At 32.5% G+C, this 16440-nt stretch overlaps 1 protein-coding gene across 7 annotated transcripts in view; it reads left to right on the top strand.

Moving 5' to 3' along the window:
• The first annotated feature begins 865 nt into the window (after positions 1–865).
• The window catches only part of LOC130446929 (ankyrin-3-like), a 200686-nt gene continuing 185111 nt past the window's right edge, over positions 866–16440 (top strand). For 4 of the 7 annotated variants that reach the window (XR_008910193.1, XM_056783460.1, XM_056783463.1 and 1 more), the window contains exon 1: positions 875–1134. Coding sequence is in view for 6 of the 7 variants with exons in the window: in XM_056783460.1 (XP_056639438.1) it covers positions 1030–1134 (105 nt within the window). In the remaining variant the exon portion in view is untranslated. Of the gene's footprint in view, positions 1135–16440 lie in introns of all 7 variants that reach the window. The other 3 variants (XM_056783461.1, XM_056783459.1, XM_056783457.1) reach the window with 1 other exon arrangement.

Raw genomic sequence — 16440 nt, 5'->3', positions numbered from 1 at the left:
GGATAAGTGTAGAATGTACAGAAGAACTGGAGAACGATATGCTGCCTGTATTCGGCTACCACAGGTTGCATGTGGGGGTGGATCAGTAATGTTATGGGCAGGTATTTCTTCTGAGGCACATTCGGATCTCGTCGTGATTGACAGCACGACGATATGCTGCAGAGATCTACCATATGCTGGATTTGCCATCCAGTATTGAGGTGGCAATACGCCTTTATGAAAAACTCCGTTACTTTTTGTGTTATAAATTCTCCAATTTTTGCTTACTTCCTAATTGTACCCCCTATAAACATCATATAACATGCTAAAAATATTATTGAATAAATAACATCATACATTTATTACAACAAAAATTTGGATAATTTCGCAAATTTTTGGGGTGGTCCGTTTTCTCTGACGCGCAGTGTAGTACCTCCACAAATAAATATATTTTTTGTGCAGTCCGTAAATCCGTCATGTCATTAGAAAACAATGGGTACTAGAATCGGGACATTTTTAATCAAATTTTAAAATAGTTACTATAAGATAAAAATTCGACATAAATCACTTTTTTTCAAATAGTTTATATATGATTTATATGTTGCCTATTTAGTAGATTAAGCTTTGCAATTGTCTAAAATTATTGTCTTCCGTAATCTTGGTTGCATAAGTAGTAGTTCATTTGATAGACTTTTATGTTTACAATATAAAAGTGAAAGATTTTGAGATGCGCTGACATCTAAACATTTGCGCATTATTACGTGCATCTAGCTAAGACATACTGTTACACACCGAGACACCCTATAACTAACAAAGATAGCAATGGTAAAGTCGGTCTATATTAAATCAGGTCAAGAAGACTGAGTAATGAACAGTGGCAAAAAATACCATTTGGAAGTTGTTGTCGTTAGTGTTGGTGTCGGCGTTTGACTAAAATTATTGTCGGAACTAGTGACAATTGTGAAAAATGCAATAGATCGAAAAGTATATGTTCCTGTTTGTTTATTGTGTTTTCCTATTCAGTGTTTGACGTGTTTTATTTCTTTAATAATGGCTTTGGGCAATGGGAGCACAACTAATGGGGGTGTTACCCAAGAAAAAGCCCCAGTGGTCAATGGGACTAACATGGAAACTCTGCCCAGGACAGGAAAACAGGTAATCTATTACATGAAGTTTTATTTTGTTCAAATGTTAAAATTGTCTTGTAAATCGAGTATAACCTTAAATGGAAGAAAATAAGTGTTATGTAAACTGCTAAGTACCAGATTTTATTTTAAACCCCAATACGTAACTACATTAACATATAATTGAACTAATTACTGGTATAAATATGGTTAAAAAGAATCCGGGAAAACTTACTTCAATCTAAACTACAGCAACTTAAAAGTATATTATTTACCAGAGCAATTAACGCTGCTTTAAACAATTAGTCTTTTCATTCATTTTTTCTATAATTACACAGAAAGATTAAGATGAATTTAATATTTTTGGCATTTTCTGTTTAATGATGTGCTTAAACTTTTCTTTAAAATTATTAATTGTAAAGTAACCTTCCAAAATAGCGTGTTACTAAATCAAACTGCGGTAATGTTTAGAATGTTTTTTTGTTAGTTATATCTTCGTAATTATTATAAGACAAGACTTAATACTTAATAGAACAAATGAAATATTTGAAAAAATTGTTGCGGAACGAATGATTACACTTCTCAACTAATATTAGTGGATTAAATATACACAATTATTTATAATTTCTAAATGAACTTGAAATTCACGTTATATTTGATTCGAAATCGTATATTCAGTCTAGAAAATATCAGGGACTGATCAATTGAAAAGCTATCCGTAATGGTTTCACTTGGAAGTTTGTTCTTTATACACCTGCATGTTGGGAAAGTGATCTGTATTTAATTTGTTTACAGTATTTTTCATTTCCTTACAGAAAGGTTTTCCGATCTTTTCAATTGGTAAATACTATTAGCATAGAATCTGTCACCAATTCCAGTGAATTGGCTTTATCAATAACACGTGCGATATCAATTGCAGATTATAAAAACCCTTGCTGACAATTTTGTTTGATCTACCATAGACATAGATACCTCATTTTATAAATTTATTATTTTTATAAATTCTTTTAAAAATATGTAAATATTATGAGAGAAAGTATTCGTTAAAAGGTAATCGAATCATTATAAATTGGACGGCAGTCATGTCTCAACACTTGAAATTATGAGACATATTAGTTAATATAAATTGAGTAATTAGTATTACGAAACTCATCTTCAGCTAAACAAAAGATAAAAAAAACCTAAACAGATATATTTTTTTAAGAAATAATTTACAATAGATGCGGAATAAACTTCGATTATTGGTGTCAGTATCAATTTTTTTTAAATAAAACATTTCTTTTTATTAAATTTGCGGATCAAGTTAATCAACTAAAATTTGCGTTTCGAAGAGAATTGTTCAATTTAAAAAAACGCATTCAATCTTAAGTTAAAAAATGGACACGCTTTAAGAATTCTAATTAATTATTAACTATTATTATTAATTTATTAACACAGTTTATATAGCAGATAACTGCTAGTTCCATAAAAGATCTTTAAAATATTATATTCTCACAATTGGCAATTGAAAGCATTGAAATTGAATTCAAATTGATGTAGAGTTTGAGCTTAAGTAGCAAAAAATATTGACTCCAACATTCGACATTGCTGATAAGCACCTCTTTCATCTGACTTCTTATGACCCCTATGACATAGTGCATATTCAGCAGGTTCAGATTAAAAAGCATGAGAATATGTTGAGCTGATAATTTTTTATTATCTTTTTGTTAATGTCTTGCTGTTATTTTGTCTACAAACATAAAATTACTCTAATTCAAAAATAAACATAATATTTATTTTAGATAATTGCCTTGACAGAACGAGGTGTTTGTTCACTAGTGGACTAAATATAATTTTTTGATATTATGAATATGTTTACTTATTTAAAACAAATTTTGACCCAAAATTTTTTATATTTGTGCATATACACGCAATCAGAAAAACATATATGTCACCAAATATTATGACACATCATTTTTAAGATAATTTGACAGAGATATTTAATGCAGTTTGACGCGATTTATTAAAATGCAACTTATTAAATATAAAAATCGATGTATTAGTGGCGGTATTTTATACTAGGGTTGTTTGAGAAATTGCCAGCCTCAAATTAAAGATGTCACTAAAATTTCGGCCATTTTGAATGCTTAGTTTATTCAAAAATCGTATAGAAGTGAGTCGTTGCAAAATTTTTTCTGAAAATGGTAAGAATTGAATAGCCAGTTATTATTAACATGTTGAGCACCGGTGCGGTCCATAGGCCCGCAACTAAACCTTCCCCACAGACCAGAGCGATCCTATCGACCGCAAGAGGTATTTTATTTTAAACCTTCACGGCCCGTGGTACCCTATTTAAATGTGTTTCACAGTTTGGTTGGATTTGTCTTGGATCCTTAGTACATTACCCTGCACTTGGTCCACTTGATTTTTTTTCATGATTTTTAATTTCATTGTGAAACAGAAAACCTTAGTTTCCATATTTTTTAATAACATTGACATTTTTAATTTGTACTACCTTTACATTACATGTACCTATTTTTGTTAACTTTTTAAGGGTATAAAAAACATGACAAAAATTTTATAATAAAATATTACAATATAAATACAACAAAAAATATTTTTCCGCAAAATACGGAATACTATAAAGTGTGTTTTCAAAACAAACGATGAAAAATTTCAATCATTTTGTCATTTTCGATTTTACAGTAATTTTGTTTTGTTTTATTTTACTTCATCCTACATAATCTCTTCTTACTTTGTAATTTAGACCTTCTTTCTTTACTAGGCAATGGTTTTTTTGGTTTTGGCGTCTTTTCATCTGCAACATCCGTAGTTTCTTCTTTGATTTGGAAATCAGTAATTGGATTATTCTTTTTTGTTGTACTTTGTAGTGTTGTAGCTTGCCATTAAATCAGATAGATGCATAGAAGATTTGTCTCAGATCTGTTATAGTCGACTAGATTTGATGCTTTATAACCACTGATTATCTTTTGTCGATGCTTACTGTCTCATCAGTTTTAGTGGTAAAGTACCCTCGGGCCTATGGACGCACACAAAAAACATTATTTTTATATATATTTTTTCGCACTTTTGATTTCAAATAACTTTTTTTTTCTTTTTCTCCTTGGACCTACTTACAATACCTTATATGGAGTGAAAAACAAAAAAAAATTTTGGGCCCAGGGAAAAAACATTTCAATTCCAAAGTATCTTAATAAATAATCATTTTAGCCAGAACCTCCTGAACCAGAGTCGTCATTTGATTGAATTATGATGGATTGTAAAGAGGGTGGTACCGCATACTAATCTTCTTCTTTGATAACATGTTAAACACAGTTTTTCCAAAGCTCTTGGCGGTCTGCTGTAGAACTTTTTTTAATTCTGATTTTACCTGTGCAAATACTAACTCTGTAGGTTTAAATATGCAATAGTAAGGAGGTAGTCTGAGAAGAGTATGACACAGCTTGTCAATAGAATAAATTTCCTCTAACTCTAGGCCTTTAATAAATGCTAAAATTCAAAGTTTGAGTCTGAAAAATTTTATAAGCAAAAGAAGAAAGTATTAAGTATCATAAGTACAGGAAGAAACTGTAAAAAAATCTTGAAAAAACGTGAACCTTAACATTATTTTTTATTGATAATACAATAGATCCTCGAAAATGTTGATGTGAATTTACGTAATGAATAATAATATAGAACAAATTATGAAAATTAATCAAATTATTATGTGCTTAACGAACAATAGCTACAACTTTTTTTCCATTTCTACTTTACATTCGATATAAACGGATGATGACAAGTACCACTTAAATGTATCGGAATATTATTTTTATTTTCTCAATATTGATTTCTACAATATTCGGAAATAAATTTGGAATTTGCTCTTTTGACTTATATTTGATAATTTATTCTATTCAATATTCCATCAATACAAAAAGATAGGTAACAGTTAGCCTGCACGCATACAATAGCTTCCGTGAGAAGTTTCTCGTACCCTAAAAATATTTTTGTAATCTCCTTTCATCCCCCTACTGGTTAGAAATAATGCGGCACATATATCTCAAGAATAATGGTACGTATTATATTTTTTGTTAATATTTAGATATGTAAACCCAACTACAAATCCCCCTTTACAAACGAGAGTCATGATTCTTCTGTCTGAATGCAGCTGGTTTCTCTATTGGTTACATTAGATTACAGGGATGAGTCACATCAAATTATAATCTTTGATTAATTAGTATATCACATTCTTGCGCCCAACCCTCCATTACAAAATATTGAGAATGTTTCAAAATTCATTGATTTATTTGAGGTGCATAATCTTTATAAGCTAGTCGTTTAGTGGACGAAGCAAGTTAACTGAATTCAATAACAACAAGGCATCACAGAGTAGTTCGACGAGGGTTGCTACTTAAGTTTTGACAAATAAAAACAAATTGTTTATCAAAATATTCTCCATTACGATCAATACACTCTTCTATGCGTTTGAACCAATTGTTGAAGCATTTTTTCCATTCCGATTGAGTTACCTACCTCCAAAACATGTGATTTTAACTCATCAACCGCTTCCTCAGGTGTAGAAAAACGTTGACCTCGAAATGTATTTTTGATCTGCAACCCATCAATAAGATGTTTTGAATGTTCAAAAACGTTTTTGTTTGAATTGATCTACGAAAGCTCGAATTGTCGTGGTGGAGAATGATTCTTCTACGTTTGGTTTCCCTGATTTCGGAAAAACAAATGTACAATTCAGAATTCACCGTTTTTACGAAAAAACAGGCTACAATTTGCTTTCAAGTGCTTTATGTGCGAAAATATTTTGTTAGATTTGGAACCTCTTGAAATCTTCCATCCTCTTTCATCTCCATAAATCCATGAGTCATCGCCACTTTAACTCCACGTTATTTTGCAATTTCACTTACGCTAAACTTCTCGAAATTCATTCACTTAACAGCTCTTATCTGAGTAATTCCTCTTTTTCCTCAATTCCTTTCAATCTTATTCAGTTGGAAAATTATTGCTTTTTCCATTCCGTAACTATTACAGACTTGGTCGGTAATAAATCATCCTGTAACTGGAATATTTCTCAACAACATTGAAACAGATTCTAACTATCCTTTATCAACAATGGAAATTCTAAACTAATGGACAAACCTATGGTGGGTGTGTGTATATTGAGAATAATACTACGAATATCATTGACAGATAGAATCGCAAATGAAGAAGTTTTACTTAAAGAGAGACAGAGACAACACAAAATTTTCCCATGACCGGCCGGCCCCGCAGTAACACATGTAAAGTTATCGACCATACTATGAATATATAATTACATTATAGAAATCCATAGATAACTTCGAGCGGGTCCCGAAGCAGCTGCTGCTGTTGTTGCCAACATGTCGAAGAATAGCTCGAAATATCGCCCAGACGACGTGTTCCACATTGGGGCATCAGACGGCGATCCCTACGCAAAATTTTTGTCAAATATTTGAAAATGGGCCTTTACAAATTACAAAAAGGTCATAGCTTTTAGCTATTAACCGCCAAACGCGTTCAACTTATGCTCAAACCATTTTAAATTTTGAGATGGACGATTCACGTTACTATAAAAAACAAAATAATTGTTTCTGAGACACGGAAAATCCATGTATTTCCCACGAATCCCAAGATTCATCGCAACTGATCAAAATTATGTTAGAGAACTCTTCGGGCCATTTATTTCGAGAACGCCGTGCTGCGGGTCAAACGATGACTGTGGACGGCGAGCGTTACGAGTCACGAGTGCCAAAATTTTTATTCCTCAATTGGATTCTCTTTGAGACTGGAAAATATGTGGTTCAAACAGACATGGTGTACACTACTCGAGCCACATCCGATATTCTGAAGGAAGTACTTCCGGGTTGCTTAATATCTCGTTTTAGTGATTTGCGCTGGCCGGCAAATTCATCCAATTGAACCGTTCTAAATATCTTTCTGTGGAGTGTTCTTGAAGTCCCTTATTTACCTCAACAAACCTCAATCTATCGCTTGAAGTTCAGGCAAGAGTTAGTTGGCGTCCATAAATTACGTGAGGTGTTCAAGGAGGGAGGAGGTCAAGTTAAATCTTTCAAAATCTCACTTGGGGAAGAGGGAGGGTATTAACAAATATCATGTAATTTTTTTCAATACAAATTGTAAAATTGTGTGAAAGTAAAGTTAAATTAAAGTAAGAAATTTTTCTAGAATAAAAACATGATGAAATTTTACACAATTGTGTCGTTTGGAGTGGAAACAACAGTTTGGAGTGGCTCAATCAGAGCGAAGTTGAAGGAGCTGATTATTTAATTGAAAATTATTTGGATATGTTGGTTCCAGTAGTCCCTCTTGAAACTGTGCACGAATTTCCATGGACTGAATTAGAATAATCTTTGAAGTAGTTAAAGAAGTATTTATTATTTAATTTCATCAGTGATTTTAAACTAAGGCAATATTCTCAAATCACAATTGTATATTGGTCTTTGCAAGTCTTTAATAAAAGTGATTAAAATAAACAAAACACTTTATAAAAAATCTTACGTGAGATTGGGGGAGGGGGGAGGTAAAGGAAAATCTTACGAAATATCATCAGGTGGGGTGTCGAAAAATCCTTAAAAAAGGCCTCACGTAATTTATGGACGCCCCCTAATTGAAAATGTCATAAAACAAGCCCGTATGGCATAGGCCGGATTTGACCCTTTTGCTTACTTAATCCGACCCGTTGAGAAATTTTTTTAATCTATGATGTTTTTGATTGGCAAATATAATTATAAATAGGAACAGTGAATTTTATGAAGTATCTTTCGTCTATTGACTTTCTTTAAAAATTACTTATATATTATACAGGGCACTAATAGTTCGCATGTAAGTAAGAAAGACAATTTATTAATACTATTATCTATTAAGTATCAAATTTATTTGCCCCAACGCTTTAAAATGACACTTTTGTCAAAAATAATTCTTGCACAGGGAAAAAACTCCACCGAAAACATTCGTATTTTCATAGCACACAGCTCGCGCTTAGAAGTATTTGTCAACTTCTGCCGTGTGGTTATCAATTCTGGCAGCGGCCCCTTGGCTCTCTCTTATCTTGATGAAATAATTTATAATTAAATAAATAAACAAATTTCATAAGCAGAACCAATGTTTTTCATTGAAAAACTTTCACCTCATGTACAATATTTTTTCTATTTACCAATAAATAATAATCGTCATCTGACAACTCTTGAACCAAAGTTACTTTGTATGGATGGAATTTATTATCATTTAAAATTTTATCAAGTTCCCTGGATATTTGTCAAGTACTCTATTTTATATCAATTGTACATTTCTGAAAATACTAAAAACTTAATTTTCAGATTTCAAGTAAGCTAAAAGTTCTGATTTGAATTTATCATCCTGTATACATTTAAAAGATGGAGCTCTGGGACACTTTTATTCTTATTTCAAAGTGTTGAGACTACGGTTAACTTTAAGAGGGTCACTATGCTTGTAGAATGAATAGTTTCTTCCCAAAGCAATCTCTTTCAGGCGTACACATGTCTATCTGCAGTGTTGTTTTTCAAATAATTTATGACCTAGTTGCAACCCTTACAAAAGGTTGATGAATAAACAAATTAGAATTAGAAGAAAAGATCTACTTGGGCATACTAGTTTATATAGAATGTCCTTGGTCTGAGTAGTATTTTGATTTTAGCTTTTAGAATACTTGTACAACCACCAATATGAAAAAAATTACTCGTACGTTCTATGACTTTATTCTAAGCACGTAAAAAATAATATGAAAACATCTATCCTAAATTTATGAATCAAATAAATCTCATCGAACGACGCCACTGCTTATCGCAGTCTGTCTGGCAGGAATATTTCAAGGAAATAATACCTTAAAAATAACTTTAAACAGATCTCGATCATAAACCTAATTTAACAAATATTTATAAATAAAACACTTAATTTTACTGAATCGCTAATAACCAGGTTGATGCGAATTTTGCAATAAAAAAATCTTTTCATATCTTAAAAGCGGAATAAACTTACAGGTGTGCAAGCGAAACGAGTACAGGGGGAAACTGAAACTCATCTAATTTCTAATAAAAGGATTTTTTGTTAATTCTAAAATTATTCCTAATATTCCTGCTATTCAATGTCATTTGAATTTGATTAAACGTTTTTATTGAAATGATAATAATCGCAAATTCGAATACGGTCCTATTCTCTGGATGAATTTTAAACGAATATGATCTGAACCTCCCCAATTGTTCAATTGAAGAATCGTACTTCAATAACGTCCTTCCTTATTAGCCCCTGCATTCCAAAACAACTACGATCTTCGCAAGCACATAAATGAAATCAACATGCATGTTTCATAATCAAATTTGCACGTTACCTCATTGTTTGAATTATATCGCAATTGACAGGATATACTGGATGACTGATTTATTTGTATAAACTGTTTTGTTTCATTATTATCAAAAATTCTATACATCATAAAATTCTACAACATATTTACTTCAATCATTTTTTTATAATAAATTGATTAAAATTAGGAAATGTGTGAAAAAATACTCGAAAAAAACTTTTGTAACCACTCATTTTGATTAATAAGAAGACGTTCTTGAAACAACTTTTCCTTGTGCTTTGGATTGATAGAAAAGCAATCGGACTAAGGCTTTTGACAAAGTTTGGTATGCCAATCTTCGAAACAAATAAACTGCTTTAACAGCTTTCTCAAAGATCGATTTATCCAGGTCGCACTATCAATGGACACACGTCAAAAGTTAACGCTGATGTTTCCCAAAGATGCATCTTGCAACCTACTCTCTTTTTTCTATAAATCAACAATGTACGCGAGAAAACTGGAAACCCGATCTATAGCTTCTCCAACGATAGCATGTTGTTGTTCAAATCCTAAGATCTCCCACCATTAATACCGATCTTGAAAACATTCTAGAGTGAAATGGAAGCAATTTGATGGAGTTAAATACAGCAAAGACCAATCATGCTGTATTTACAAAGAAGGCTGGCATTGCAGCTTGGGATTAGGTCTTATCTGGACATAAAATGTCACCATCACCGCAAATTCGAGTCGAGGTTGGGAGCAATATGTCCTGGCATACGTAGCCGAATTAGCTAAGGCAGCTTCACAAAAACGTGCAGACCTTTTTAAGACCAAATAGCTATATTTGGAGCTGGGCTCCCAAGCACATCCTGAGGATTTTCGAATCAATGCAAAAAAGAGCAAAGCGATTCAGAGTTAACCAGGAACCTAGACGGCCGAGAACATAAAAAAAGGTGGCTGACTTTATCGATACTACCACGGTAGATGCTCTTCCTATCCTTCCAACATAATCCCACATAAAGCAAGATTTCCAAGACACACTCTACAGGCAGACGTGGCTCATCTGCAGACACCCAGAACATCAATTTATCGGCACTCATTTGGAGATGTGGAAGCTTGTGGATTTAGCTACCAAGGCACGTTTTCACACTTCAACTTACACAAGTTCAGGATCAATATACACAGACAGCTTCACACGGCAGGTAAGACTCGGAACTACTCGAGTGTAATAGAGTATAACCTATTGTACTTGCTATTTACTTAAAAAATGGAGTGATTGGGCAACAGATCTGTCGCATTTATGTCGCAATACGTGTGAAACCCCGAATGAGCGCGCCTGCAAGTTCTTAGGACAAGAAAAAAATAGTTGGAAAGCAGTTCCCTTTGGATGATTAAAGTTATTAACTTAATCATTATTGATCAAGAAGTTAAATGAAGACCTTTTCACTCAAATATTATTAATACCAAAGTAGTCTTACAAAGTTTAGTGCTTTCAACATTACGGAATTAATAAGGGAACTTTTATATTATATCATACCTCAACAATGACAAGCAATGACCCAGAATGAACCTTAAAGAGAAATCGGTGTGAAGGAATGTAATCGAATCAAGTCAATAGTTGTTACTCTACCATGGTTTGATTTATTCGAGTGAGCAACGTTTCGGTTAAAGATTTACGGCTAACGGCCGATATTCACCTTTGCGATTAATCGTATAAATTTTTTACCCTTTTCTGGCATCTTTACTATATTTCGATCAAACATTTATTGGAAAATAATAATTTCGAAACTAAGCTTTCATATAAGAATCTAAATGTTTTAAAAATTGAGCTTACGGTTTAAGGCCGCTTGACATGAAGCAAGACATCATGTAATGCAATGCAAGACGTAATATTTCTTGAACAAAAGCATGCGTAGATGAAGTTCATTTAGTTGTTTCATGCAAGATCTCGCACTTGCAACTCTGTCGGTTTGGTGCCATTTTTATTGCGTGTGAGTTGCAAGATTAAAATGAGTTTCTAATCAACTGATATTATGTTTTATTTTCCGATGTTTTTTCATCCATTTTCCTCTAATTTTTCTATGTTTTCTTGTCCAATTCTCTAGCTAAACTGTCTATTAGTTTCCAAAACAAAGCAGCAGCAGATATAATTATTGCCAGTGTTGCACTGACCTCTTTTTTTGTTTCCTTTAATTAGGTTTGCTATTTTCATTTTAAAAGTGCCCAAAAATATTTAATAAAATTTAGGTTTAGAAAATTGTGTACTTTTACTGTGGAAATATTAAATGCAAAAATCCTAATCTTTTAAGACATTGTACTTTTATAATAATGATTTTAATATTTTGGAAATAAAGTTTTCTACTTTAAAAAATCTGTATATAAACCAGGTATAGGTTTATATATAGAATAGATAATAAAATCCAAAGTATATTCATTTTAGGAAGTAGGTAGTCAGTTCTCTCGGATCCTCAACATTATAAGGACATACCACCGAAACTCTAGATGAAATAAAATAATCTTCCAATTGATAACGTATACACCGTTAACTTGTCCATTTACTCATGGAATTTTGATTAGTGGTAACCATGATGCAATGGGAAGAGACTTACATAATAGCAAACGACGTGCAATTTTCGTCTATGTAAAGGCCGCTTCACATGGTGCAAGATAACGTTCAATAAATTGTAAATCAGTAAATTTAAATCAGAATCACTGTCGTTTAAATCAATTGTAAGTCTATTTAAAACTGGTACATATATTAATTTTCAACTCTTTTATGTGATTTATGGCATTTCTCCAATTCTCTGTGCTAATGTTTGAACATTCTTTCGATATCATTTCCACAAAGTAGAAGGAATTTTTGAATTAAGTGTTATTCGTTTTTGTCTGCCTTTTTAGTTGAGACCATATTAATTCGGGTCGATATCTGTTTCTAAAACTTGGTTCTTTGTATAATGATCTTCAAAATACTTGGAACTTGGAAAAAAATCATTATTATACCTCGATAACTTGCTACAACTGAATATTAAATTATCAAACCTAAATAGACGAGTTAAATCTACCTGACTGTAAGGGAGTTTGGTTTAAACGAGGTACCAGACGTGAACTGATCCCTTTTTGTACCCCATACGTCTATTAGAACTTCGGTAGTCTTTTATCTGACGCAAATCATCTTGTCGCCATCGAATCTAAATCTTTATTATTAAATACATACCTGTCTTTATTCTCACTACACTGTGCAATTTCATTGTATCCATTCTCCCATGGTCTTAAAAACGCCATATTTCTATTAATTTAAAGTAATTTATGAATTAAATGAATCTCACCAAGCCACGACACTGCTTATTGCAGACTGCCTAGCAGGAATATTTTGAAAACGTTGTGTCCATGCGGCTTCGGTCAATAGAAATGCATTTATGTTTACGATTCGATGTTTTCATTGATAAACAGTGGAAATGATGAGGCCACGTGGACTGAGTGTTTATTAGATGTTTATCGAATTTTAAACGAGGAGTGAACACTATTTTTCATTTGTTAATTAGGTATACCATACTTGAATTCTAAGAGTTTGTATTGAATGATACGAGGCGTTACCTAAAACAATTACACTGGTTGTATGCATAGTAATGATAAAAGTTTTTCTTTTAACCAAGACTTAGAAAGGATATGCGTTTACCTCTGGAATGGGGTGCTCTCTTTTATATTTTCAATTATCATTTTCCAGGCTTTACAAACAGTATCGTGGTTGTTAAACCATATTCCTTTATACTGTTTAATATCTAAAGCCATGTTTTTTAAATAATCTTTCCACTGTTTTTACCAAACATTCCCCAAGGACATTCCAGCTCTGCAAAAATACCTTCAAAATTTTCCTCGTTTTTAGAAATCATCATTAGTTCCGGAATGCATTCCTGTCCAAAAAGGGAGAACCGTATCGACGTTCCGAGGTGTTCCAGGGATTCCTATTTTGTGTAATGTTGTTGTTTATCTATACTTTTGAATGATTCACTGATTCAAAAGTTGTTTACTATTTAGTTTTCAGTGGTGCGTCTCTTATATTTTTTTGAGATAGGATTTTTCGCTATTTGATATCAGTTCGGTGAATTTAAATTAACGAACCCAATGGTGCCATCTATTATAGAACAATCAGTTTTTAGTCATTTTAATCTGTCGATTTTCCTCTATTGGTGTCGAATTTAACTAATGTAACAAAGTAGTTCATAGCAAATTGAAACTATCTAAATAATTATCTCTTAAGCTCAGGATAATAATCATATTTTCACACTTCCAGTGGTGAGTCATCACCATACCTAAAAATTGTGAAACAAAACAAAAGAGACAACAGACGTACGGTTAAGCTATAGTAGTAGATCGACGTGGCTTTGAAAAAACGTAACAAAGTGCATTATATTCTTCTAGCGTGAAGAGGTGAACGAACGTATCAAAAAAAAGAGAACTACCATTACATCAGTTACAGTCGGCGTTATAATATAGCTTTGTCATTTTAAAGTAGTTTAAAGTGAAGGTGTTGCAGAGCCGTATTTGTGAACTGATTACTGAATTCAATGGATCATCCAATTTTGAGAAATATAACTTTATATATTTCAGCATAGTACACATAGAACCAAATAATAGTATTTTATCAAAAAATAATTCTTTCCAAACAATCATGCAACACGTTGAGCCCCTACCCAAAATTGTTAAACTTTTTCTTGGGTCCAAAAGATTTTTTTGTGTTTTTACACTCCATATGAGGTATTGTAGTGCGAGAAAATGATGCTTTTTGTGTGTCTATATGCCCGCTCTGGGCCCAAGGGAAAGTTTACCGCTAAAACTTTCCCCAGGGCCCAGCGTATGGTGTTGATACTTTCTACATAGCATGCTGATAAGACAGTAAGCGTTGACAGACGATAATCAGTAGTTGTAAAGCCGCCAACCTAGTCGACTATAACAAAGACTAATCTTCTATATATCTATCTGATTTAATGGTAAGTTATAACACTACAAAGTATAACAAAATAGTTATTCACGTTAAAGTCCAGGAAGTGAGTTAGTACGGTACGAGATAGATGTTTATGGCCGAGGCGACGAAGGAGCCGAGTCAAGAATATCTAATTGCGTAAGAAAAATCATTAAAATATGAAATGTCATATTTGACAATTGAAAACTAAGGTTTTTTGTTCTACAATGAAATTGAAAATCATAAAAAAAATCAAGTGGACAAAGTGTAGGGTAATGTTCCAAGGATCCAGAACGATCCAACCAAACTGAAAAGCACATTATTTAAGTATAGTCCCTTGGGCCGTGGAAAAGATTTGAAACAAAATATGTCGTGCGGTCCATAGGACCGCTCAGGGCTGTAGGGAAAGTTTAGTTGCGGGCCAAACCGGTGCTCAACGTGTTAAAACTCTTAATTCATAGCTCTTAACCATGTTTTTTGAGGTTTCTTAGAATGATTAACCAATAGTCATCAGGTATTTGAAAAATTGTCCTCGTCGTGCAGTCGCAGTAACCGGTTTATCAAAGTCAAAGTTTGGCAATTTTTTTCTAATGAGTCGTATATATGAGGAAAACTTCATGAATGATGGTGTTCTGCGTGAATGGTGTCGAAAGTTTGAAGATGGTCGTAATGATGAAGGGGGTTAAGGACGCAAATCTGTCGTTTCATATGACCTGGTTCATCGAGTTGACAGAATGGTTAAAGAAAACCGCAAAATTACCATAACTGCTTTGTCTACGGAATTTCCAAAAGATTCCAGGTCTGTTTTCTACTGTACTGTTACTGAACGGTTAGGCTACATTGGCGGCTACTTTCTTTGAAGAGGTTATTGAAAAGCTTGTCCACAGATGTGAAATGTCCCAATTTCTTTGGTGATTATTTCGCAAAGACTACCACACTTTTGGTAATAAAATTATTGTTTTATATGAATTTGTCTTTTATTTATGGCCTATCGGAGGTTGAAAAAAAATGGCACTTTTTATAACCCTTTACTTTGTTCAATCAGGCAAGTTTTTATTTTCGAGTTTTATGAAAGTCATTTATTTTCGAAAAAACTACTTTGTAAGCGAGCTAGTTTTTTTTACTTTAACATAATTTTTCTTTGGATTTACATTACTAATTTAAGTTTGTTGGTCGAATTGTAAAATGCGCTAGATTAGTAAGAAAAAAAATTTGTCAATAAATAGTACACATGCATTATGCATTATGAGTAACACTTATAAAGAACTGAAACGTAAAGGAACACCCGCTATTCGAAGAGCCAACACAGGTAATTTTAAATAACCTAAATTTAGCAAATGTCTGTACCATTTTAGCTTCTTAAAGTTTGCCAAGATCAATATACAAGTTTATCCTTAATGATAGACGGTTTTGTTTTATGGTAACTGGAATAAGTGACCTTTTTAGATGCCGCACAAGCAGATGTTCACCAATAATTAATTCACACTCGTTTCTATCACATTTACTAAGTTCCTACGTAATGTTTATGCTTACACAATTAATAGTTTATTTCAGTTTTGAACTATCGGAATTGTTTCGGATACAAATGACAAAAAAAAAGTTTACCCCGTGGGACGCAATTTATTAACACAAATTTTTGCTTAATGCGTTATAAACAACAAAAGATCAATATTTCTATAAACAAAAATCGCTCAAAACTAATAGAGTTACAAATGTGAAAATTACATGATTTGTAGAGTAAAACTTCCTAAAAAGATTGAGCACAACCATCAAAGATTGGATCTCATAGTTCGGGAGATATTCGCAAAAATATGTAGTTATAACGTTTTTATGAAATGTCGATTTCGAAAAATGTTATCAAAGTTTAACACCCTTATCTCAAAAACTAACAGAGTTACAAATGTTAAAATTTCAAGTTTAGTGGATTGAAACTTCCTAAAAAGATTGAGCACAACTATCAAACATTGGATATTATATTTTAGGAGAAATATGCGATTGTCACATTTTTATGAAATCTCGTTTTCAAAATTTCATATCCTGTATGTTTG

The sequence above is a fragment of the Diorhabda sublineata genome, chromosome 7 (genome assembly GCF_026230105.1).
Source record: "Diorhabda sublineata isolate icDioSubl1.1 chromosome 7, icDioSubl1.1, whole genome shotgun sequence".
In the NCBI taxonomy this organism is placed as follows: Eukaryota; Metazoa; Arthropoda; class Insecta; order Coleoptera; family Chrysomelidae; genus Diorhabda; species Diorhabda sublineata.
The sequence above is the reverse complement of the archived record's forward strand: the minus strand, read 5'-3'. Positions and strand labels throughout refer to the sequence as shown.